We start from the raw sequence: 25,312 nt of genomic DNA, 5'->3' as shown, positions 1-25,312 counted from the left end.
TCTTTGATGTCCGGACCCTCAGAGGCCGGAGGCCAGAGGGCCAGGCGCCTGATTGTCTGGGCGGCTGTGTCTTTGATGCTTTTGGTCCATGCGTCCAGGGAATCCCAGACGCTCATCAAGGCCTGGAGCCAGCTCACTAGGAAGCCAAAAGGTGCGATCGAAACCAGCCCCCAGGGATGGTTCGGAGGTGTGAGGACAACCAGCTCCTCTGGAGGGGGCCGGAGGTGTGATGGAAGCCTTGGTTTCTGGTACTTGGTGAGTCGTTCACCCCCTTGGGCGAGTCGGGGCGTGCCGGACGCGCACGCCTAGCTGCAGCCGGGAGCGGCCAGAGGCTGCCGAAAGGGAAGAACGCGGTCGGCTGGCCGGGGTGGCCAAATATGGAGTCTGATGGTCACGTGCACGGGTGCAGGCACGCGGTCTGGAGGTCGTCTCAGGTCCGGTGTAGGAGTCTCATGTATAGTTCTGGGTGGACGGGAATCAGTTCCATCCGTCGTTCTGGGGTTATGGGGATCAGCGAGGGCCACGTCACGAGGCCGGGTCCAACAATAACTATGCTGATAACTTTGTTGCTTATAATATGTTTGCTAGTATTATACAAGATATTGCGTTTGAGAACATTGCATTAGTAAATAAATATTTCAAACGTGCAAGTGTCCTCATTTACTCCTCGTTCTGGTTTGTGAAGATTATATAACGAAAGAGTGTTCATGTGTTCCACGATTCCTGAGGTACTCTAAGTTCATGTTCTGGTCTGTCTAAGCATTGGGAGTTTGTTATGACCAATGAGACACTGTAGCTAGCTCGGTAAGGGGATTTTGGGTACTGAGGTGAGTTTTCGGCCATCCTAATTCACCGATGTTCCAGGTCTCTATGCACAGTTCTGTAGGAGAACGGAATTCCCGCTACAGTCTATACTGAAGTCCACGCTGTACCAGCAGAAAGACACTACTCTTTGGACTGCCAAAATCATGCAGATGCCAGACTGGCCTTCATCTTGTGTATGGAATGAGCCAAAATGTTGTCACCATATGTATTCTGGTGCGATAGGCACATTTTGAATGTCTACAATGCTCAATATTCAGGTAGCAAGAACATGTTTCCATTGCTATTAAGAGTCACAGTGTATGGGTACTGTTAAAAGTATAAGGCCTTTCGTGTATCTGTAACTTAAGTCAATAAAAACAGATTAAACAAAAAAGAGAGGGGCTGGGGAACGACCCAACGACCATGCCACACTAGGGACCTGCAGCAGTGACCCCCGACCAGGGGGCTGCAGCGGATACCGGTGTCGCCCGACTCCACTGAGGAGACAGAAGCGAGGAATCCGGAGGGAGGTCAACCCCAGGCATGGACGCTGGTGCCGATGAACAGAGGGACACTGGCGGTGATGGATGCGTCGACAGCGGTGTTGGTGGGCGCCGTTTCGGAGTCGAGTGGGTGTCAAAGGCCTCCAGGAGGGACGCTACCTCGACGTCTACTGGTGTCGGTTGATGCGTGCTGGGTGTGGGTTTGGACGTCAAGCCCGGCTTCGGGTCCAATATGGAGCCCAGCTCCAAACCCGGCGTCGCTGCTTTCACCACCCGACAGGCGGTGTAAGCCTGGTGTTGAGCCCGGCGCCGCTTCCGCCGTCCGGAACAGGAAGCCGCTTAGGGCTATGCGTTGACTGGCGGAGTGTGCTAGACCACGGCCCAACATCATCGCCTCCGCTCCGGAGTTGGTCGGTGCACATGACCCTGGTCTGGGAAAGATTCGCTCACGAGTGCCCGGCCTGAGTACCCTCCGCCTCTGTGGGGCCCAAAGGCACGTCAGGGAGAGAGGGGGTCTCAAAGAAGGCCTGAAGAGGCCGGGATTAGGCCTCCATTTGGGCGTGTGTCGCTCCAACTCCTGGAAAAGGAGGAGGTGTCCTCCGGGTGCCCATAGCTGATGCCTTACGAGAGGAATGGGCGCCAGCGGCACTTCTACGAGAGGTGGACCTCAGTGGACGCTTACATTTTTTAGGGCGCCTTTTGCGGGAGCGGCCTCAGAAATGAGAAATGAGCCCCCTCTGGAGAGGGAGAGCGGTGACGAGAAGAGTTTGGGCTGGACAGCCGTGCGGCCAACAGCTTCATACGGCGTTCCCGTAGGCACTTCGGCTTCATCTGTTGACAGTAGCCGTATTGTTTGGAATCGTGGTGCACACCAAGGCACCACATGCAAATAAGGTGTGGATCAGTGCCAGAAATATGACGTGCACAGGCCTCACAGGCTATTGCACACTGTTCCGGTACGTCACTAACGGTGCCGAGAAGGCCCAAAACTAGGCCAGGAACTGCTGGTTTCCAGGATCCGCGACGCGGCAAAGAAGAAAACTGATGTCAGCGCGCCCGGGCATATATGGCTTTGTTGATGTCACGTCCATGGACTGCGTCAGGGCGGAACCGTGCAGCGCCACCCCCGGCGACCAGAGGTGCTGCTGCGCAGAATTTCCAGACCAGTCTGACGCATGGGATATTGTAAGTTAAGGGATCTGCGGCTAGACGTCTCTTTAAAATACCGGGGATGACGTCGTCCGAGGGACCGGGCGACATCACAGGCGTTACTGGGGGAGTCCATGCCGGCGGAGTAGTCATAAGGTCAACCGGCATCGACCAATGGGGTTCTGCAACGCCGGGACCAAAGTTGGCGGCGGCGCCGAAGCCGCCGGCAGCACCGAGGCCGAAGCCCCGCCAGCAGCACAGGGCAAGGACCCCCAGTTGGGCCCGCCATGGCTGCAAGAAAGTCTTGCACCTAGGCCGTAAATCGCTCCCGGACCCGGAAAAGGTGGGTAGGCCGGGGTCCACTGTACAGGCTGCGCCAGAGCCGCAGGGGTGGTACCGCCCACACCCTCAGCCACGTCGCATGACCGGCGAGGGAAAGTCAGAGAGCGATGACTCTTCTTCGAGTGCCTCGACTTACCTGACCCCGAGTGTGAGGACTTGGAACCCGAAGAATGGTGATGGTGGCTCCGCGCGCGGTCCCTCGACCAGGATCTCAAAAACAGCACAGAGCCGACTGCTGGGCTTCCAGCAACTTTCGGAACCGCTCCAGCAAAGTTTTTAGCGTCCTGGCCCTACAGTCGCAGCACGACCCGGGGTCATGGTTGTGCTCCAGGCCATGGAGACATACGTCGTGGGCGTCGGTCACCGACATCAAGCGGCGATAGGCTCAGCAGGACTTAAAACTGGCATCCTTACTTAGCACCAGCAGTCAATAGACTCGAAAATTGGAGACTAGGGGTACTTGCTCTTCTTTTCGGATCTGCGCTTGCTGGGGCGGAAAAAGAAAGAACTGACGTCCGCGCGTGAGGGCGGCATCTAAGTAGCTGCTGCGACGTCATCCCGGCTACCACGATGCCAACGACGGGCGTGGAGTCGCACAAAGCCACCTTCCGACGCGCAGGGGTACTGCTGACGAAAACTTTCCGGATCCAGTCTGACACCTGGCGGGTATTTTTAAGTAAGGAATCTATCACTAACGTGTTTCTTGTGGTTTTATTGTTTTCCTTTTTTCATTTACAATTGCAACAAAGAGCATTACATGTTTCAACATTCAATGGCATAAGCCTTGTTACATCATACATTAGTAGCGATGAAAACATTGTGATTATTTTTTCGCTTGACAGGGTGGCATTGCAGCTCCGGTTAGTTGCGTTTGTTCAGACTCATCGTTTATTGTCCAATAAGGCTAGACTGTCTATGAACTTGGCCTGTGGTGAGTAACATGCTAAGGCCAGAGCTGCTTGGATGACTATGATGAGCAGTGCATTTAACAACCAGGAGGTAGGACATGAAACTTGGAGTTGAGTTGGAGTGTCCCCACATATCTGCATATGTGTTTGGGTATGTCGTCTGTTGCTCCTACGCCTATTACTTTGTCGATAGCCCTCCTGTGAATGTGCGCATCAGCTCGCCGGGGTGCTGTTGGTGGTTGCAGGTCGTGTGTCTTTGGGTGGTTCACGGGCACTGTTTGCATGTGCGGCACGACACAACCAGGACTGATCCGGCTGGTCTGCACGCTGCTAAAGTGTTGTTAGGATCGCCTCCCAGTGGGCATATATAGGTATTTTCCTGAGGCCTATAGTTTCTTCGCCCCAGATCGCTATGCCTTCTGCTCTGGCCGATGCAAGTGTGAAGTGCCTCCAAGCCTGAAAGTGTGGGGGGGGTCTGGCACCTTACACTTTTTTGTGATTAGCCTCTTAGCCGCCACTATGCCCAGATCTAAGAACCTGGAGGTGAGCTTAGTATTTCGCGTCCTATGGAATTTGTGCAGTAGGTACACCGGCCAGTCAAAGGGTATTTCTCTCTTGGTGCAGTTGTGTAGCGCTTCCACCACTTCTCTCCAGTATGCACTGAGGCTGGTGCAGTTCCATAGCATGTGTATAGATCTGCATCAGGGGCGGCACATCTAGGACAGACGGTCAGTGCGTTGAAAATATCTGTTGATTTTAGCTGGCGTAAAGTACGCTCTTTGTGTAATGTAATACTGTATTTGTCGGAATCTCATGTTCCTAGGGATTTGAACTGGGCTGGCCAGCACTTGTCCTCATTCTTTGTCCGAGAATTATCAAACCAGATCGTGCTTCCACTTGTGCCTGAGGGGGTCTAAATTTTTCGCCGCATGTTGTCGCAGCGAGGCTGCAAACCACTGCGTCAGGTGTCTACCTTGTCCCATGATGTGTAAGTATTGTATAGTGAGGTGCGTGGGCGTTTTGGTGGCATGGTCCCCCCACCGTACCTTGAGTGTAGCTACCAATGACTGGTATAGCAGGATTTACCCCGCAGGGAGCCCTCATCTTCTTTAATGTCTTATTTGGGACAAGCGCGCCTTCGCGATAAGGGTCTCCTAGCGTCTGTACTCCCGCATCCTGCCACTGTTGCAACCCAGCAGTTGAGTACTCCCTGGCCTCTAGGAGCGCCCTCTAAGGGGAGCGCAGGGCATTGTGTTTCGGGTTATGTAGAGGCTCCTTCGGTAGCATCTGTGTGCCACGTTCAACATCAAGGGCTTCGGAGGTCACGTCCGTGCATGGTGGTGGAAGAGTTTGAGGATCTGGGATAGTGTGAGCGGTGGGTGTGTAGTCGCCGTATCTCGCACTGGTGAGCTGCGATCTATCTGGCAAATGACTGGAGTTGAGCTACCAGGAAGTAGTGCTCAAGACAAGGCGCTGCCAGACAGCCCTGGTCAGTGGGCAAATATAATTTATTTATCGCCAATCTGTGCCGACTGGGGCCCCATATGAAGTATCTGACCATCTTCAGTGTGGCGAAGGAGGCTGGTATATAGATAGGCATGTTCGCAAAGTAGTACAAAACCCTTGGTAGAGCCACCATCTTCACCAACGCCACTCTGCCTGTCACTGCGAGGGTGAGTGTTCTCCAGAATTGGATCTGGGATTTGATGGCCATTAGTGTCCTGCCTAGGTTGCTGTCAAAAAGATCTAGCGGCTGGCAATATATTCGTATTCCAAAGTAGCGGAATGTGTCTGCACTCCACTGCACCCTTTTGCCGTTGAGCACAAGACCTGGGTCAGGCTTTTCTGCACCAAAGACATAGAGCTTTGATTTGCCGATGTTTACTTTCAGCCCTGATAAGGCCGCAAATTCACGTAGGCTTTAGACCAGACGTTCCGGCACATTGTTGCTATCCTGGAGACAGACTAACAGGTCATCGGCGTGTAGCGATACTTTGTGTGCCATCGCCTAGCAGTATGTCATCATACAGTTGCGTCCTTATTGTCTCTGCTAGTGGCTCCATCGCAAGCGCAAAGAGAAGGGAGGGACAATGGGCAGTCCTGCCTCGTCGCACTGGGAGCCTATCTGATATGTATGGACCCGTCTTCACCCTTACCACTGGGTATGTGTAGAGTAGGCGGGTTCATTTCAGGAAGGTGGGGTCTAGTTTATACCTTTCAAGAGGGGCAAACATATAATTACATTCAAGAGAGTTGAAGATTTTCTCAAGATCACGTATGAGGCAGCCTGCTCTCTGCCATGTGCATGTAGAATAAGTTGCTATTCGGAAGAAATGACACAGGTTGAGTGAGGTGTTTCGGGTTGGCACAAAACCATTTTGGTCTGTGTGTACCAGGGCAGGAACCGTTTGTGGTAGCCTGTCCGCCAATACTTTCCCCAACAACTTGTAAACAGTGTTGACTAGAGCGAGGGGCCTGTTGGAGGCAATGTCCAATAGGTCCTTGTCAGGTTTGGGCAGTGATATCAAGTGCGCCCTGCATAGTGAAGGGGGGTCGTCGTCCCGTTTCTACAGCGGTTGCATAGAGGGGTGCAGCCTCGGGCCCAGCAATTCCCGATAAGCCTTTGTTGTACTCCGCCGGGAGCCCAGCAGGTCCCGGAGTCTTCCCTGAGCCAGGGTCGATATTGCCTCCCCAAACTCAACAAGTGAAATCTGTTCATTTAGCATCTCATTGTGTGCCGACTTCACCTGAGGTAGTTGTATCCGGTCTAGGAAAAGTTGCAGGGTGTTCGGATCACAAGGGCTTTGGGATTGATACAAGTGGCTGTAATGCTGTGTCAAAGCTGCATGAATGTTGCCATTGCATGTGTACTAGGGTTCCTGTACTGGTTTTCAGTGTGTCTATTGGCTTGCGGGCATGCTCTTGGTGAATTAGCCAGGTAAGAAGACGGCCCACCCTATCAGCAGCGGCGTGAGTGCGTGTCGGGTGCACGGTGTAGTTGTGACAACAAAGCTGTTCTAGCAGCTCAGCTTATTCTGTGCACAGCATCTCCAGGCATTGCTTGTCCCTTCCCCCATCCTCCCTCTCTGTTTCATATTGCAGCAAACGCATTTCTATTTTGCTTAGGCCGGAAGTTAGCTGCTTACGTATGTTCCAGGTCATACCTATACCGTAGCGAGCACTGTGTGGCACTTCCGTGATCATGCCTCCTTCCTCAGCCACCATTTCTGTATTGCCATTGCGTGTGCTGGGCTGTTGGTACGTAGACAGCCCATTACTTGCTGTTGTGCTGTTGGCATTTGGTATGAGTTCATGTAAGCAGCACAAGTCACATGGACTACAGTTTCTCTAGTGTAGTAGGCCCAGTCCGTGGGCAGGCAGTTGCTTTGGTAGAAGGGGTCGGATCGGGCCCAGGCCGAGGGTGCACAGGAGAAGAAGAAAGAGGGGACGGCGCTGAGAGGCGGAACGCCTCCCCCATACCTCGCACCACAACACTCCAGGTGAGCTGTCGTCAGGGACGAGCAGCAGCAGGCCAAGCCGCGAGCGCAGTGGATGGACCCTCCCCTGTTTAGTCCAGCAAGTAGTGCAGCGACCTGACGGGAGGTAGCAACTGAACAAAGGAGGCGCTGCAGCGGTGGGTAGCAATACGACAAAGAGACATAGACTCGCTCCACGCCAGTTCGGAGGCCGGATCGGGCCTAGGCCGTGACCACTTGAGGGTGAGGTATGTGACTCCCCCTTCCGATCTTGAGGTATGTGCAGCCTGGCGGGGAAAACAAATAGAAAAGGCGCCAAGCAGCAGAACACCTTCCCTGCAGCACTAGAGATCACTCACCCGCACACACGAGGTGTGACACCTCCTCCTGTGAGCCCCCCCCTGCATTGTTGAAGAGTAAGCGATCAAGCTGGAGAGAGGGGGACAAAAAGGCAGCTGCAGAACGTCTAAAGGGCACCAGAGCAGCGCAGACTTGCCCCACATCAGGCAAGACGGCACGATCAGGCCTAGGCAGCAGCCACGCGGGAGCAGAACAAGGAGATCCCCCCCGCCTGCCCTGGAGCAAGCGTAATTGCCGAGAAGCAAGTAAGCCAGAGATAGCACCGTAGCAACCGGAGAGGGTAACACAGAGCCATCCTACTACGTACACGGGGGGACAGATCTGGCCCGGGACGCAGCCGCCAAACAGGTGGCGGAGACACCGAGAAAGAAGAGGGCAAGCACGAACAGTGGGGCAGCCCCCACAACCCCTGAAACACCAAAACAGGTAGATCCACCAGACAGAGTCCCGAGGCACCCAACCACGTACAGACACAGTTGTAGTTAGACCAAAAAGAAGCGAGGAGTTTACAGAGTCCCACATCACTCTAAGCACAGGGGTCAGACCGGGCCCAGGCTACGCCAAGCGCAAGGCAGACACAGCAACCAAGGGGCAGAGTGCACATGTGATAAAGCGCGTACGCCCACCCAACTTTCCGAATCCAGTCTGATGCCTGGGGGGAATTCTAAGGTAAGGAATCTATAACTAACCTCTGTTTCTTACAGATATATCCTTACTAAAGGTAAATAACTTGTTCATTAATATTTGTTAACATAACATCTAGTTCATAGTGTACGTCTCTTCCAAGGCGAATATGTATCTGTAAGAAAATTTAAAAAAAGTATATTTGTGTTTAAACTGATCTAAACACATTCAACTTCCTTCAATTTCAATGTGCAATTCTTATCAAAGAATGTAGACACTGAAAGAATATTTCTAATTCATTTACCCATTCTTCTTCTCCATCATCTGGCTCCCTTTTACCGCTTCGCTGCGGCGGACACTTTGCCAAGGTGCGGGTGAATTTGACACGCGCACAGATTGGACGGCCCCTGGCCGTCTGACGCGCACTCCGACCGTGAGTCAGACAGCCGGGGACCGTCCGACCCAGGGAAGTGGCTAAAAAAAACCAATGCTCACAATGACAATTGTCTCTTTACCCAGACCTCCGACAATGATTTCTTGGTTTGCCTGTTTTGTGATCATTTCAAACTGGTTACCCATGTACATTGATCATATTCCATGATATGGCTGCACAGGTTATAATTAAAATATGTCGATCATTAGCGGTTCCTAAATTAAAACAAATGTATGTTGTATTCACTTGTTCAGAAAAAAACGAATTTCTCACTGCAGGATGATTTTCATATGATTACTTGCCATTTTATGACCGTTTAAATCAAGCCGGTAATTGTGCCTAAAATTTGTGTATTTCACCTCTTTTATTAATATTCTCACACACTGTGGAAAATAGCAATAACTGCCATGCCAAGTCTGCTAAAACATGTGCAAATCCATTTTGGAATGGTCATGGTAAAAGTGTGTTGGTCTGTAGATATGATTGACTCCATGCCATCCCATGGGTTAAAATGTATTTTAGGAGGCCCTTGTGGATGAGGATAACTTTTTGTTTGAGTCATTCATTCTCAGCTGTTGGTCCTGCTGCTTAATTGAAACCTTCTTTTTCGAGATAAGGTGGATGCTTTGTTTGAATAAGTGAAGCAGAGCAGCCTGTTACTTGAGCTCTTGGATTATCCTCTCCATCAAAGTGTTTACCCTCTCAAATCAGAACATTCTGACCTTCAGGCACCAGCTGCAACAAGTGCAGTGGAAATGAGGCAGTGTCTCACTAGGGACAGACTTGAGTAGAGGTGGGTTTCTTCTGGCTGCTTCTTCCTCCTCTTCCATGACCAGCAAGTTCAAGTCTGTTTCACTCCTCTGTTCTTCACTGCTAGAACGGGTTCAGAGTTCCTTCCACAGAGGCAACATTTAACCCCAGACATAGAACCTTCAGTTGATTTTCTGCCACTTATGAAGAAACCAGTCCTGTCCTAACACCACACAAATGTATTGAAGAAAAAGGCCTCTTCATCTTTAGCCAGGAGGGTGATAGAACGTGATTAATCAAAAGTAGAAAATTATTCTAATTCAGAACGTCTGATTTGGCCTTCAGTTTCAAGTCTAGTCTTATTCAAGGAGTTCCTCAGCACAGACACTGTCTTGTCTTTTAAGTGGGGAACTTGCATTTCCAGGTTTCAGAGAGGCTATTAGGTTTCACGTCCGCTTCAAGTATGTTCACAAAAGTGATGCACCTGCTTGCCTGCACAAACCCAGCATCCCCATTTTCGAATGACTGACTATTGAGCTCTCCACAGATACCACAACGTGTATTCAGTGATCGCTTTTCCGTCAACAAGGTGGGTCAAATATGCTACCAGCAGAACATCTTCAGCTTATTGTGGAGCTCCTAGTGGGCCTTTCCTCTGCAAGAATGCTTAGTTCACATTCAGGAGATGGCAAAGATTTACAGCGAGCAAGGCAGTCTAAACAGTCCTGCAACTCTTCGACCTGATGGCGTCATCAATTGTTAAAATTCACTATGCAAATCTGCAGATGAGCTCCCTGCAGCGGTTGCTCAGGCAACAGTGGATCCAGATTTATTGTCATTTACAGGACCGTATTCATTTTGATTAATCCACTCTGCAATGGTGTAAGATCCCATCCATTCTGTTTCTAATAAAGCAGTTTTTGGCCCCTTGGTCTCAGATAAATTTGGTGACAAATGCCTCCTTACAATGTTGTGAATCACATCTGAGTCCACTTTCATTCAGAGGGCATTAGAGGACATTCAACTTCATATCAGTTTTCTATAGTTAGGTGCTATCAGACTGGTAATGAAGTTGTTGCTTCCTCGCTTCAAGGGACACAGCTGCATGTCATGATAGACAATACCAGTGCCATGCATTATTTGAACAGCAAAGAAGGTGTTGGTTTCCCTACCATGTCCCCACATGCCGGATAGCTCTGGCATGGGAATTTATAAAGCAATTGGTATGTCAGCAGCTCATCTTTGGGCAGAGGAAGAACTGATTGACCCAGACGATCCAGGTACCTTAACCTTCTACAGCTCACACTGTCCCCTCCTATGTCTTTTGGATATGGCCCCAGTTTGGTTTTTGAAGAGGCTCTAGAATGGAACCTGTGAGCTATTAAGCTGTTTTCTCAAGCCAACTTACTGAGGTAATAACATCTTTGCATTGAAGTAATAAATGTGCAAATGTGTATTTATTAGTAGGCTTGTTCCATATCGCATGTTATGCACCACATTTGTAGATAGATTGAGTACGTATTATTTATGTACATTTGGATGACCTCAGTATGTTTCTTTTTTGCAGATCTTTATGTCTGAAGCTGGGAAAATTAACCAGAAGATTAAAGTGTGGTTCAGCGATTATTTTAACATCACTGATACAATTGCCATTTTTACTTTTTTTGTGGGCATGGGATTGAGATTTGGAGGTGGTAATAGCTTTTTGGAGAGCCCTTCTAACGAGACTTCTGAAAGTAACATGGATGACGACTCCATCCTGATTGCTGGAAGGCTAACCTATTGTCTTAATATAATATTTTGGTATGTGCGATTGTTGGATTTTCTGGCCGTTAATCAACAGGCAGGACCTTATGTTATGATGATTGGCAAGATGGTAAGTTTCTCTGTGTTTTTTGTTTTTGTGCATAAATTGTTTCTGTTTAGATGAATAGAATTAGTACATTAAATAAATAGAACTTTTGTACACGGTTTCTTGATTGTTACCACTCGAGAAATGCACCATTCTTCAATCCTTCACTGTATATAATTTAATTGAAAGGTACAGAGTTCATGTGTGTTTTATGATAAAGAAGATATATAGGTTCCTATGTAAGGTGGACCAAATTGCAGCCAGTATGAAATAACGGTCCAGAAGTTGGGTATTTAGCTGTACACATATTTTGTTGTTCCCGCAAGATGGTATCTGTGACTAAAATGGGATGTGTTATATTGTGTGGTTGTGTGACCTCACCATGTAAAACACTCCCCAACCCCTTTAGGACTCTTAGGTTTTGTTTGTCAAAACTTCAGCCCATCCCTGGGCAGCTGGGGCTCAGAGCAAAAAGGCTTGAACAAGGGAACAAGTGCAAAGCATTTAAACTGCACCAAAACAATGAAAGTAGAAATCAACTAGACACAAGTTATCTGACATCAATTTATAAATATAGAGCATATTTTTAGACATCGCAATGAAAAAGATCCACCAGAGAGTTCCCGAGATATCGAATTTACTTGGTATAGTACATTGAATGCATTTCACTCAACCGCGAAAAAGTATTCACAAATACAACAAATTTGACACTTAATAAGCTTTAAGAAAACAAAAACGGGGTTTGGAGGGTCTAAGGGAAGTTTATAGACAAACCCAGGTTGTTATCCCCTATTGTACAATATATAACTACACAAAAACCTGGGTGTCTGATACGAAACAAAGATGTTTCAAAAGCCATACATTATGAGTCAACAGGATTGTCTGACTAGATAACCAGAAAGAATCTAAATAAAATTATGGCAATCCAACGCATGTGGCCACCAGGAAAAGTAAGTGAGATCCAAGATCCAGAGATGGATTACCATCAAAATCTTGTTGGTGATATGATTTTTCTCATCTGGTCATCCACAGGGCTAGGCTGGTGTGTCTCCAGATTAGCGAGACTTCTCCCAGAACCGCCTGGTAGGACTAGGGTCAAACCCACAATCGCCCGTTTGACCATGCGTGGGATCACCAAATGAACCGTAGAGCAGTGCAAAAAAGTGAAGGTGTAAACAGAATAAAATTAAAAAAGAATAGAAATCTCACAGCAATGGAAACTTTAATAACCGTGAGTTTCTTTCTATTTAAAAACCAGAACAGCGCAAAATCGCAGTATACACAAATAACTGCTTAGGGGCCAACATGTTTCTGCCATACAGGGGAAAACTCCCTAGGCTTTCATCAGGGCCTCTGTTCCTAAAGGACTATTGCTACTGCTAGTGAAATTCACACTTTTGAAAAAATAATAACAGTGACTACTTTAAAGGATATAACTCTTATTCCTCCTTGTCAGCTGGTGTATGTATCACCTACAAAAAGAAAAGGTGGTATAAATGCGTTGGATATTAACAGTAATGAATAATGTGGAAGGGAACATAATAGATCCTTACTCACCCATCTTGACAGGGGAGAATACCTCACCTCACCTGGACCAAACTCAGAGTAAGGGAGGCCACGCTCTAGGAATAAGAGAAGGAAGTCCAAATCAAGAAACATCTAGAATGCTAGACTTTATTGCCTATCTGGAAAACCTATCAATATCTTATCCAGAGCTATATTATCTTTCAACCAAACATTGGTTAAGCTCACTCGAAAAGGTCCGTAAACTGCATCAGCTGGATAGATAACCATCAATGGTGATATATATTATTAGGGCTCTTAAAATTGCATAGCTAATGATCACAAGTCACACTCACCTGTCCGTCGTTGCCCCGAGTAAAATCTGAGGTTGGGGGAGGCAGTGAGTGGAAGGGGTGTGACTTGCTTTATAGGGACGTATTGCTGGATATGCACCTATCGCATGCCGCTATCTTAAGCCACCCCTCATCAGCAAAATCGCTGTGCGCGCGCTAACAATCTGTCATGATTAATTGAAACAGACTAACATGATCAGGAAGAGCCTTCGGTGATCTGTAGCGGCCATGATCGGGCTCTGTTGTTAATAGCTGCGGACCGGAACGTGTGTTATCGCGAGATTCAAAAGGAACTACAGAAACAGGGAATTGTAGTTCTGACAAATTTCGCGAGAGTAAAGGCGCCTTTGTAGTCCGTGTGTGCGGCGTGCATGGCTATTGGGCACAATGCTACGGGGTGAAGGGAGTTGTAGTTTCTAATGGAATGTTGTCAGCATCTAAAGGTACTATGTATGATTTACAAGCACTGAACAATCAAACTCTGCATGCTTAAAACGGTAAAAACGATAAGGCCAAAAGGAACAGAACTCCAAGTTGGATAGAGTTCTAGTCCAAGGTGGAGTCTATTTTAACAGCCGAAGGTGCAATGTTTGCATGTTGAACATTAGACCGTCAATCTCAGCATGCCTTATAATATAAGAATAATAAAGGCAAAGATACACAGCTGGTATTAAATTATCAGAAGATAGTATGATAGATTTTTATCTTAGGGTAACCAATAATATATATCAATATATTAAAATATTAATATATTAAACTGGAAAGAGAGTGAACATGTTATGTTCTGGAGGAAAACCACTTACAAATCTATCTCAATGCCAACTGGGATTCAAGTGATAGTAAGGGTTCAGATCCTAAACCTCTTATATTGAGAAATGTCACTCATGCATTTAGGTCGGATGTTTTATAAAGAGAAAGAGAACGGTGAGAGGAACTCTTCTCTGGCTGATATGAATACTCAGCACCCTTAGATAGAAAGAAACCAGTACAGATTTCTATATACTATTATGGATCCATATATCTCATCTGTAGAGCCATAATAACTGATGCTACATTCATACCTCCAAGTGTACAGCAGGTGTAATGTGCTATCTAAAATCATAATGAAATCCACGGAATATCATCATTTAAACCCCGGGAATCAGTGGATAATCGAAATATCCATTTCTGTTCTTTTTGAAACAAATATTTGATTATGTCTCCAATGTGTGATGGTATGAATGGCTTTTTAAGGACTGTCCAGGAGAAGTCAGTTTCACTGTGATTTAACTCTATCCAGTGTTTGGTCAGTCTTGAGGTGCTTTTTTTGCAACAAAATGCACTTTTGTGCTCCAACATTCTCGTCCGTACCTTCCTCGTGGTCATGCGTTGGATTGCCATAATTTTATTTAGATTCTTTCTGGTTATCTAGTCAGACAATCCTGTTGACTCATAATGTATGGCTTTTGAAACATCTTTGTTTCGTATCAGACACCCAGGTTTTTGTGTATTTATACTTAATAAGCTTTGACAAAGTTTGGGCTGGTTGTAATGCAGTCGCTTTAAATTATTTTAGGTGACCTACTCTAGTAGGGAGCCAATCAGGGGGACCAACACGGTCCTCAAACACTTATCTCAGCAGGTGAAGCTGTCTTCAGTTAGTTCCTGGCACTTTTATCCATCTTTTGCAGGACTTTCCTATAGAAGTGGTCCAGATGCAAGGGATGAAGGATGCTGAAGTTGCTCTAGAATACTATGGATAAGATGCAGTCAATGGGGGACTTGCTGCGAATGCTCCTCGGTCCACGAGTGGTGTGGTGTGTTGTGAGCCTGGTCACTGGGTTGACGTCCATCAAATTCCGCTTGGGGCTGACACAAGTCTTTGGGCTACCAACTTGCCCCAGCAGACTTATTCAGCTGTTGTGTCCCTGTGCTTCGAACAAGAGGCCAGTCACCTGGCTCATTGAGTCTCTTGGCATAGGCTGGGCTCTCGAGTCGACTTTTCCTTGAGTAAACACATAAAGCACAGTACATCTTTGCTAGCCATTAGTTGCAGCAGGTGCAGTCCATGATGGTGCAGCCTCTCTTTGCTGGTTCCACTGTATAGCAGGGTAGTCCTTCCTCTAGTCCAGTCATGATCTGAGTTTGGATTACCAGGGGTGCCCTATTTATGCTCAGAAAAATTCCTCGGGGCTGGATGCTGTTGGTAGCCAATATCTACCATGTTCCTTCCCATCTGATGTTCAATTCCTGCGCAGTGTGGCATCTGGGCATCCCAGGATGCACCAGTCTGCCCAATTCCAATATGACAGGGGCTTTCTCCTGGAGTGTGGACCTCCCTCGCCCAAACCAGAGGTGTGGCTACCAAGGGGTTACACACCCCTGGAAAACTGGTTTGGCAACTGGTTTCTACTCTCCTGTCCCTAGTGCCAGCCTGCCTGCCTAAACAACAGAGTAGCCCCTCTTCCAAATATTAACAATTTTAACTTCAAAGGCAGCGTCCCCTGTCGAGCACGCCTTTTAGACCAACTCCCGTAAGACTTCCTGCAGGAGGGAGCAGACACCTCTTTCCAGAGAAGGCTCCCATTGTATCCTTTCCTGGAAGTCGTTGGCACGTCCCCGCAGGAGGAGCAGAAAGCTATCTCTGCAACAGGACTCTGTGTGGAACCAGTATGGGCACAAGAGACTAATCTCAACAAAGTGGCAACTTGCTAAAGTTGGACATTAATTTCAACTTGAGAATCAAGTCGGGCTCAATGTAATGATTTGTTTGATACCTTGGTTGACCTACTTTAGTCACACCTCACCAAAGTTAGCACAGCTGAGGCTTCACCTGGTAACTTTGTACTAGCCAATTGTCCGACCAATCCTTTCCACAGTAAAAACAACAGTTGCGTATTTTTACTATCAGAACATATACATTACATGTCCTTTCCGTGAGATACGTTGCACCCTGCCTTAGAACTCAATGTGGCTGCCATAGGGGTCACTTGCAGATATATCAGGGAAAAGTCGGACTTTGGTGCCTTGGGAGACAGATCTATGAACCATAGGACTGCAACCTACCAAAAGTCGGACTTTGCCATTACCTTAAAGTCTGGCTAGCAGGTTAAACTGCTCCTGCAGCCTGCAAATGGCAGGCTTGGAGTTTCGTTTCACTTGTCACCTCCAGGGTGGCACAAGCAGTGCTGCAGTCCCTATAACTTACATGCCCTGGGTACCATTTACCAGGGCCTTAAAGGTAAGTTAGCTTAGCATCTTGGGTATTAGCCTATTCAACATACTTGTTTACGGGTAAGAGAACATTCTCTGAGGTATTGTTAACATGCTTCATTACACTCTGTCGAAAAACCAGCTGTATCAGCCCAAAGACTTTACGGTGACCATACAAAAAGAGGCGTTTCCTACAGTTGCCAAATTCGACTTTTGCTGGGTTTTATGTTGCTACAGAGTATAGCAATTGCTTCATTTGTTGAGAAAGGAATGGGGTTTCATAGGAATGCAGTGGAATGATTTTTACAGTTTAAGTGCCCAACAAAAGCATTAGTGAATGGTTTGGCAGGTTAAATATAATTACAATTGTTTTCTTTTCAGGGTGTCCCTTCAAAGGAAGAGCAATCTCAGCATTTCTTTTAGAATCTGTAATGGAATTCTAGTTTGGCAAGAGGCTGAATACAATCAGCATGCATGCTCTCCTGTTGCTTCCTTGTGTTAAGAGCTACTTGCTGCCATGATGGCTCATACCCACATTTGCTCCCATGCATTAGAAAGTCAGGGCCATAATTCCATATCTTATCTGGTACCTCCATGTACATTTTTTGAGTCTTTTTTCTTTTACACATAAACCTTCATAAAAACAGTAACTTCTGTGAGGTTTCTATATGCCTATATTGATGTAAACAAAGAGTATATATACAGTTCCTACACTTTCATCTCTCCTCCATCTCTGTTCGGTGGGCAAAATATTTTGAATTAATTTCTTCTTTTAAAGAATGCTTCAGCAACTCTCCTCGTGCCACCTAAAACTTCAACTATGACAAGAATAGGGAAGAGGCACAAAAGGACTTCAGTAGCTGATAGTATTGTTTAGACGGATTGTTCCAGACAATGCTTTCTGCTATTGAAGTCCTTGGCCTATTGTGCCTTTACTCTATTCTTGTCATTTTCTCTTGAGAAAAATCACTTTACTGTACACCAGAACTCCAACCTCTCTATGACTTGGCTTTGCAATTAACCTCCCATAAAGCTAGCCCCCTCTGTGCACAATCTTTGGAAGTGCATAGTGTGTGTTGACCACAAGGTGTGAAATACTGCAAGACCATGCCCTCCAACCCCCTATGCACCCAACTTTCACTTGACAGGCACTTTGGCTGGTGGCAGTTGGTTAAGCAGCACAGCCCCACGTCCCATACTGGTCATCTTCTGCTGTTCTTGTTGGGAGGCCGTTTGCAGCTGGTGGTCCTATCCTGTGCCTAGCTTTCTGCAGACACCCACTACCCAAGACCTCCTTCCTTTCAGATTTGCATGTTCCCCTGCTGAGTGCTGCAAGGATTGCAAAGCCTTGTGCCTAACCTCCCATGTGTCCAACCCCATTCTGTGCTAGCCTCTCCTGTAACCAATCGCTGAGGCACACAGCTGTGGCCAGACCAGAATTCCACATCTCCTGTATCATCTACACCCTCTGCTTACGGCCCGTGACCATGCACAGTGGTGTTGGCCACACCGTCTGGCGATGTGTAGCTGCTATTTATTTTTTGGGGGGAGATCTATGGTCGCTGCATAGGATTTGTGGGCCTCATTTTCAATTGGACATCTGTGGTTTGTTGGGTAGTACTGGGTCTGCAGGTCTAACCTAGGTTTTGTCTAATAGGTGGCGAAAAGGATTTTTCCTGTGGTACGCCATCTCCTTTTCAGAGAGGGATAGTCTTCTCTATTCTCAATAAATTTGTTGAATTTTAACTTGAGGTTCTGAAAAACAACCAAAGTCTGGACTTTCAAATTTGCATATTCATTTCTCTTTACAATTTAAGGTGCTTTTTTTTAAGGCAGCCTTCTCGATCAGATCCCCTTCTCCTTTATTATGCAAATAAACTTCGTTTTTACCATCCTTTTTATGAAAAGATGGAAGGCATTGAGTATCACTGGCTAGATATTGCAAATCACCAATAACCGATCACCAAATACACTCTTTTAGCACTTTACAGTCCAAGTAACACATTTGATTAGTCTAAGGCTTACCCAGAGAGGTAATGTGGACCTAGACATTTCGCATTCAGTATACATCAGGAGACAATCAATAAATGTCAAACCTGGTAATCAGGACCCCAGTCTCTGTGCTTCTCCCCTAAATTGGTCTGGTAAGTACTGGGTACATTCCAGTCTGGACACTCTTGACAGTCCCTAGTATATGGTACTGAGGTACCCAGAGCATAGATAGGGGTCCCCTATGGGCTGAAGCATGTATTACACCACCCATGAGGGACAACTCAAACTGTAACAACAGGCCTGCCATTACAGCCAGTGTAAGCAGCTGCTAGCCAAGCCAGGTGTTCTTCAGGATGCTTGGTTCCGGTTCAGGGAAGACTTGGCTTGGAAGTTCGGGCTGAACTGTTCCCATGAGGCACAGGGCCAAGACTGATTTGCATACAGCTGTGTCTGAGCTGAGGAGGCGAAATGAGCTAAAGAACAATGATGGATTCAACCCAGGTCTGTGACTGGGGGCGAGTGTCTGAAAAGTTTCAGCGCTCCGTCCATCATCTCCTTGTGTTTGCTATTTTTGCCCTAAGTTTAAAGGGTATGCCCAGACGTGGGTCCCTGCTCACTTTGCCACTGGATTCAAGCTAGCCCTGCTGTATGGGGTGTTACCCCGAAACTGATTGGATTCTTTTTCCGGTTCAGTTAAGACCTGACTTGGTAGTTTGGGCTGGACTGTTCCCATGAGGCACAGGGTCAAGACTGATTTGCATAAAGCTGGGTCTGAACTGAGGTGGTGAAGTGAGCTATAGAACGATGATGGATTCAACCCAGATCTGTGACTACGGGTGAGTGTCTGAAAAAGTTTCAGCACTCCGTTCATCAGCTCCTTGTGTTTGCTTTGTTCTCCTTGCTTAACACCAGCAGTAGTCCTCTGTCAATCCCCCAGAAAGGATCCCTGGAATGTTCTTGGGAGGAGAGTCCTGTAATATACATCTGATATCTGGTCTTTTCCGTCAAGCCTCCATTTTAGGAACCACAAAGTATTCTTGATAAAAAAACTGTATGCAATGTGGCCTCAACTGTAGGAAGGTGGATATCTGACTATGGTTGCCCCCAACTTTTTTTGCCTGGTGTTTTGCTGGTTTCTCGACTTAGTTGACCTGGGGCCCTGCTATTCAGGACCCCAGGCCCACTGCTCTCTCTGTAAAATGGATTCCATGTACTCTAGGTACATATCTAATTGGATACCGAGTCACCTTATCAGCCCCTGTACAGTGTACCTTGGGTACCCAGGGCATGGGTGCACCCAGGGCCTACCAGGGGCTGCAGCATGTATTATGCCACCCCTGGCTGGCCATCCAAATCTGACACAACTGGCTGATCAATCAGCTGGGGCAAGGTGGTGTAATCACCCTTTGCTTTAGATATAGTATACCTATATCTAAACCTAAAATGAACACATATACTCCTATAAGTCACTCCTATGGTAGACCTTAGCAATCCTGGAGGCAGAGTGCTTGGAATTATGTGAGATGGTGCTCTAGCATGAGCTGAGCCTGTCTGCAGCTTTCGGAACCAAATCCTTTAGCTGTTTCCATGATAACGCTAAACCATATACTCTTAAGTGCATTATAATCCTCGCGGTTATTGCTAACTTTGGCATAGCATCATCAAAACATGTCGAGTAAGGTGTCATACGAATTGGAATACTACCCCTTCGCCAATTCTGGCGACGGGGGTAGCATTCCACCATTTTAGAAGGACACGACATGTATGTAACTGTGAACCCCGGTTAAAGTTAACTTGAGCCTCAGCATCACAAAATGGATGCCACCACAGACACAAGTCTGACCTCCTGCTGCTGGGAGTCCTTCCAGCGAGGGAGGCTTAGACAAAGGCTTTCCTGCCTTGGGAGGTGCTAGCACCACCCCAGACATTATTTTGTGTATTGGGTAGGACAGGCCTGAAAGGAATGAGACATGCCTGGGGCACACAAGGTGCCCTGTGCATACACTGGCTCAAACCAGTTGCTAGGGCACTCCAGCCCCAGCTCTGGTGCGACACCGGACAAATGATAGGGGGTGTAACCACCCCCCTTCCTGGTTCCACCCATAGGAGGGACCTAGTGATAGTACAGCCCCCTTTAGGAGAATAAAGGTAGGAGCTGGTCCCATTCCAGATTAGATTATCCTGACTTGAAACTCTACAAAGAAGAAACTCTGGACTGCGGCGTTCTGCTCCACAGAAGACTGAAGAAATCTCCCTTGTGGCCAAGGAGTGACCACCCTGCACAAGCAGGCACCATCAAGCGTTCCAGCGGTTCACTTTGTCGTCTTCCCGAGTGGACACAGACTTCAGAGCCTGACGAGACCCGGACTTCCAGACCTCTCCGACCTCAACTCACATCTGCAGCACAGCTGAGATCCGTGGGTGCGACGAGACACGCGGGACCGGCCATCTTGAAGAAACTGCACTTCGCTTCCAGCACGACTACTGAGGTATCCTCGACAAAGTGCTTTGGGGATTGAGAAGCCCCAGCCCGAGCAGCTCCTGCACAGAAGATCAGCTATCCAGCATCCACGAGATCTGCGTGGGTCCCTTTTGCTTGATTGCTGCTAGACGCGTTGTCTGGTCACTTGCCGGCTGGCTAGTGGCCTCCTAGACGACAATCCTTGAAAACTTCACTGCTGGTCTGGTTGCTCCAGACTGGCCCTTGCTTCCCTGCAAAGTAAAAGCACCCCGGACCCTCCTGGTCCGCACCAGACGCCTGTTCCACTCACCGTGTGGGTTGCCTTTGCCAAGGCCTGTTGACACCGAATCCGGAACCAACACGGCCGACAGCGAGAGCCTGCGTGGGACAGCTCGTGCCTCCATCCTGGTCGTCGAAGACACCTCCTGGTCCACGTGGCTGCAGAGTCAAGCGTCCACTCTTCACCTGATCGCGACGACAGCATCTGGTTCCTTCCTGGTTCCACTACAGTCACTGGCTAGTGACTGTGATCATTGTCCCCTCTGCTTTCAGGTCTTAATCTTCCTTGATCCACCCTTGGATCACACCGGACATCTTCCTCCTGGTCGCTTGCAGCATCTTTTCTTTCAGGCTCCATAGACTTCAACGCGGAAACCCGACACGACTTCGCACTTATGCACCCGCAGCCCGTGGGTGAGGTAACAAGAGCATTCCGGTGCTCAAGGGAAGATTGACTCTCCTAGTGTCCAGATTTCCAGTCGTTTTAGTCCTAACTAGTCAGGATTGTCCGTACTCACCTTTTTCTTGAACTGTACTGTCCATAGACATTGTTACGCATCTCGCGTGTGAGTTCACACTCAATCAATCAATCAGGAGTTTGTTAATGCGCAACTACTCACCCGTAAGGGTCTCAAGGCGCTAGGGGTGGGGGTGCAGGTTCCATTCCATCAAGGAGGGGGTCTGTCGAAGAGCCAGGTTTTGTGGTTTCTTGCGAAGATGGGGAGCGATGTTGTCTGTCTGAGGTGGAGCGGAAGGGCGTTCCATGCTTTGGCCGCGAGGAAGGAGGAGCGGCCTCCCGATCTGGTCTTTCTGGTGCGAGGGACCACGGCGTAGGAAAGCTGGGCTGATCGTAGGGTCCTTTGGGGTGCGTGGAATTGGAGTCGGCTGTTCATGTATGCTGGTCCGGTGCCCTGGAGGGCCTTGTGTGCATCGGTGAGCATCTTAAAGGTGATTCTTGCCTCGACGGGGAGCCAGTGGAGTGTGCGCAGGTGCTGGGAGATGTGGCAGTGTTTTGGCAGGTTGAGGACCAGTCTTGCGGCGGCGTTCTGGATGTTCTGTAGCTTGCGGATGAGGTTTTTGTTTATTCCGGCGTAGAGTGCGTTGCCGTAGTCGAGTCTGCTGGTGACCAGGGCGTGAGTGACTGTCTTTCGGTGTTCGAGGGGGATCCATTTGAAGGTCTTACGAAGGAGGCGGAGGGTGTGGAAGCAGGAAGATGAGACAGAGTTGATCTGGCGGTCCATTTTGAGCTCGGAGTCCAGGATGATTCCCAGGTTGCGTGCGTGGTCTGTGGGGGTTGGCGGGTTTCCGAGGGCGGTGGGCCACCAGGTGTCGCTCCAGGCGTCAGGGTTTGGGCACATGATGAGTACTTCTGTTTTGTTGGTGTTTAGTTGTAGGCAGCTGTTTTTCATCCATTTGGCGACCGCTTCCATGCCTTCTCAAAAGTTGCGTCTGGTGGTGTTGGGCTCGTTGGATAGGGAGAGGATGAGCTGGGTGTTGTCTGCGTATAACACGATGTTGAGTCCGTAGGTTCTGACGATGGGGGCAAGTGGAGCCATGTAGATGTTGAAGAGCGTCGGGCTGAGGGAGGAGCCCTGGGGGACTCCGCAGGTGGTAGGTGTGGGGTCTGAGAGGAAAGGGGGAGGAGTCTGACCCGCTGCGTCCTGCCGGAGAGGAAGGAGCAGATCCAGTCGAGGGCCTTGTCCTGGATTCCTGCATCGTAGAGTCTGCGTATTAGGGTGCGGTGGGAGACTGTCGAACGCCGCTGATAGGTCGAGGAGGATGAGGGCTACTGTTTCTCCTTTGTCCAGTAAGGTGCGGATGTCGTCTGTTGCGGCGAGAAGGGCGGTTTCCGTACTGTGGTTTTTTCTGAAGCCGGATTGGGAGGAGTCGAGGATGTTGTGTTCTTCAATGAATGTGGCGAGTTGGCTGTTGATGGCTTTCTCGATGACTTTCGCTGGGAACGGGAGCAGGGAGATGGGTCTGTAGTTTTTGAGGTCGGTGGGGTCTGCTAAGGGTTTCTTCAGGAGGGGGTTGACCTCGGCGTGTTTCCAGTTGTCGGGGAACGAGGCGGTCGCCAGGGAGCGGTTGATGGTGTGGCAGAGCATGGGTGCGATGGTGTTGGCGGCTCTGTTGAAGATGTGGTGGGGGCAGGGGTCCATGGGGGCCCCTGAGTGGAATGACTTCATTGTCTTCAGTGTGTCTTCGGTGGTGAGGGCTGTCCAGTCATCAATCGCTGGTTTCCGGGTGTCGGGGGTGGTTGGTGAGGGTTCAGTGTGTTGGTTGTCTTCATCGAAGTTGTCGTAGATGCTCTTGATTTTGTGGTGGAAAAAGATGCTGAGTTTGTCGCAGAGGTCTTGTGAGGGAGGGATGACGGTAGACTCGCTGGTAGGTTGGGCGAACTCCTTGATGATGCTGAAGAGTTCCTTGCTGTTGTGTGCATGGGTGGAGATTCTGTCTTCAATCGCTTTTTTCCTTGTTTCTCTGATGAGTTGATGGTGGGCGTTGGTGGCAGCTCTGATGTTGTTGTGGGCTTCTCTGGATTTGGTGTTTCTCCAGGTCTTTTCGAGGCAGCGGGATGTGCGCCTGGACTCTCGAAGTTTGGTGGTAAACCATCTGGCTTTCTTGGCACGGGTATTGTTGTTTTTCTTGAGGGGGGCTATGGTGTTGGTGCTGTCCGAGATCCATCTATGCAGGGTTCGGGCTGCGGTGTTGGGGTCGTCGTTTTCCGTGATGGTTGGGGTGGAGTTGAGTGAGGAGGTGAGCTGGTCATCGGTGATTTTGGTCCAGTTTCTTTGTGGAAGCAGGTGCTGGTGTCTGTGGATGGTGGGTGTTCTGAAGGTGAAGTGGACGCAACGATGGTCGGTCCATGGGAGTTCGGTGGTGTGGCTGAAGGTGATGGAGTTTCCTGTAGTGAAGAGTGGGTCGAGCGTGTGTCCTGCTGAGTGAGTGGGCTCGGGCACGATCTGGCGGAGTCCAATGTTGTGGAGGTTGTCCAGGAGGCATGTGGTGTTGGGGTCCAGTTGATTGTCGAGGTGGAAGTTGAGGTCCCCCAGCAGGGTGTAGTTGGTGGATGCGATGGCCTGGGGGGAGATAATGTCCGTGATGGAGTTGGCGAAGGGTCCGCGGGGTCCAGGGGGTCGGTAGATGAGGGTTCCTCGGAGGGCGGCGGTGGGGCTGGCCAGTATCTTGAAGTGAAGGTGTTCCATCAGTTTTGTGGACTCGTCAGGGAGTGTGCTCAGGCGGAGGCTGGATTTGTGGACGATGGCGATTCCTCCTCCTGGGTGGGTGGGGCGGTCCTTCCTGGAGATCTTGTATCCTTGGGGGATGGCGATGGCGTTGTCCAGTACCGAGGTGGTGTTGGTCCAGGTTTCGGTGAAGAATGCTACATCTGGGGTGGTGCTGTCGAGGAGGTCCCAGATTTCTGTGGCGTGTTTGTGGAGGGATCGGACGGTGAGGAGGATGCATTGCAGGGTCTTCGGTTCGGTTGTGTTCTTGTGGACGGGTTGTGCTGGATCCATGTTCTTGGCGGTGCTGCAGGTGTGCCGGCAGCGGTGACAGCTGAAGGGTCCATGGGTGTCGGCTGGTGATGCTAGCTTGCAGTTGTTGTTGCAGCCTGGGTTGAGTGCGTGGAGTGCTGCTGGGTCGTAGCGTTGGCGGGGCGGAGGTCCAGTTTTCCTGGTGCTGGTCGCGGACGGGTCGCAGACGTGCTTGCCTTTGACGCGCCTTCGGTGCACCAGCGGCACACTCGTTCCTTGGGCCTCCTATTACTTACCTAAAGTTAGGATAGCGTAGTCCCAGCGATCCTACAGCTTCTGGACAGCTCCATTCCTTCTATCAACTTCCTTATACCACTTGTTTACTATATGGTTTGTTGCGCCCCTAGGGCGACATTGTAACCAGTGGAGAAGTGTGACTCACTGGTTAGAGCAGGCAGACCCTGAAGCAGAGGTCAGACCCGGGACCAGGGTTCAATTCCCGACGCGGCAGGGTGTTGAGCTCAAATGTCCACGGACTCGATAATTCTCGCTTCGGTTTCTGACCTAATCATGAGTTCACACTCTGCAACTCTGGGCATTAAGCTTGCTTAATCTCCACAACGGCCCCCCGCGGCGAGATGCCTGGCTTTCACCTTGGGGATGCCCTGTAGGGGCTATCTCACAGGGAAAAACCAGGACGGGTTCCCAAGGCAAGCGCGGAGATACCCCTTCGGGGGTCGATTCTGGCGCTATATAAGTATGCAATAATAATATTAACTCGTGCAACTTAACATATTTTTCTTGTCATGTGCTTAGCTCTCTGACCTTATAAAGAATTCAGAGGTGTATGTTAAT

At 49.0% G+C, this 25,312-nt stretch overlaps 1 protein-coding gene across 1 annotated transcript in view; it reads left to right on the top strand.

Annotated features, from left to right (window-relative positions):
• Nucleotides 1–25,312, top strand: part of LOC147733678 (transient receptor potential cation channel subfamily M member 7-like) — a 1,990,815-nt gene that overhangs the window by 1,067,704 nt on the left and 897,799 nt on the right. Inside the window, exon 21 of the mRNA XM_086958252.1 lies at nucleotides 10,917–11,225. Within this exon, the coding sequence (XP_086814378.1) occupies nucleotides 10,917–11,225 (309 nt within the window). The remainder of the gene's footprint in view (nucleotides 1–10,916; nucleotides 11,226–25,312) is intronic.

The sequence above is a fragment of the Lissotriton vulgaris genome, chromosome 2_1, assembly GCF_964263255.1.
Source record: "Lissotriton vulgaris chromosome 2_1, aLisVul1.2, whole genome shotgun sequence".
Taxonomy (NCBI): Eukaryota; Metazoa; Chordata; class Amphibia; order Caudata; family Salamandridae; genus Lissotriton; species Lissotriton vulgaris.
The sequence above is the reverse complement of the archived record's forward strand: the minus strand, read 5'-3'. Positions and strand labels throughout refer to the sequence as shown.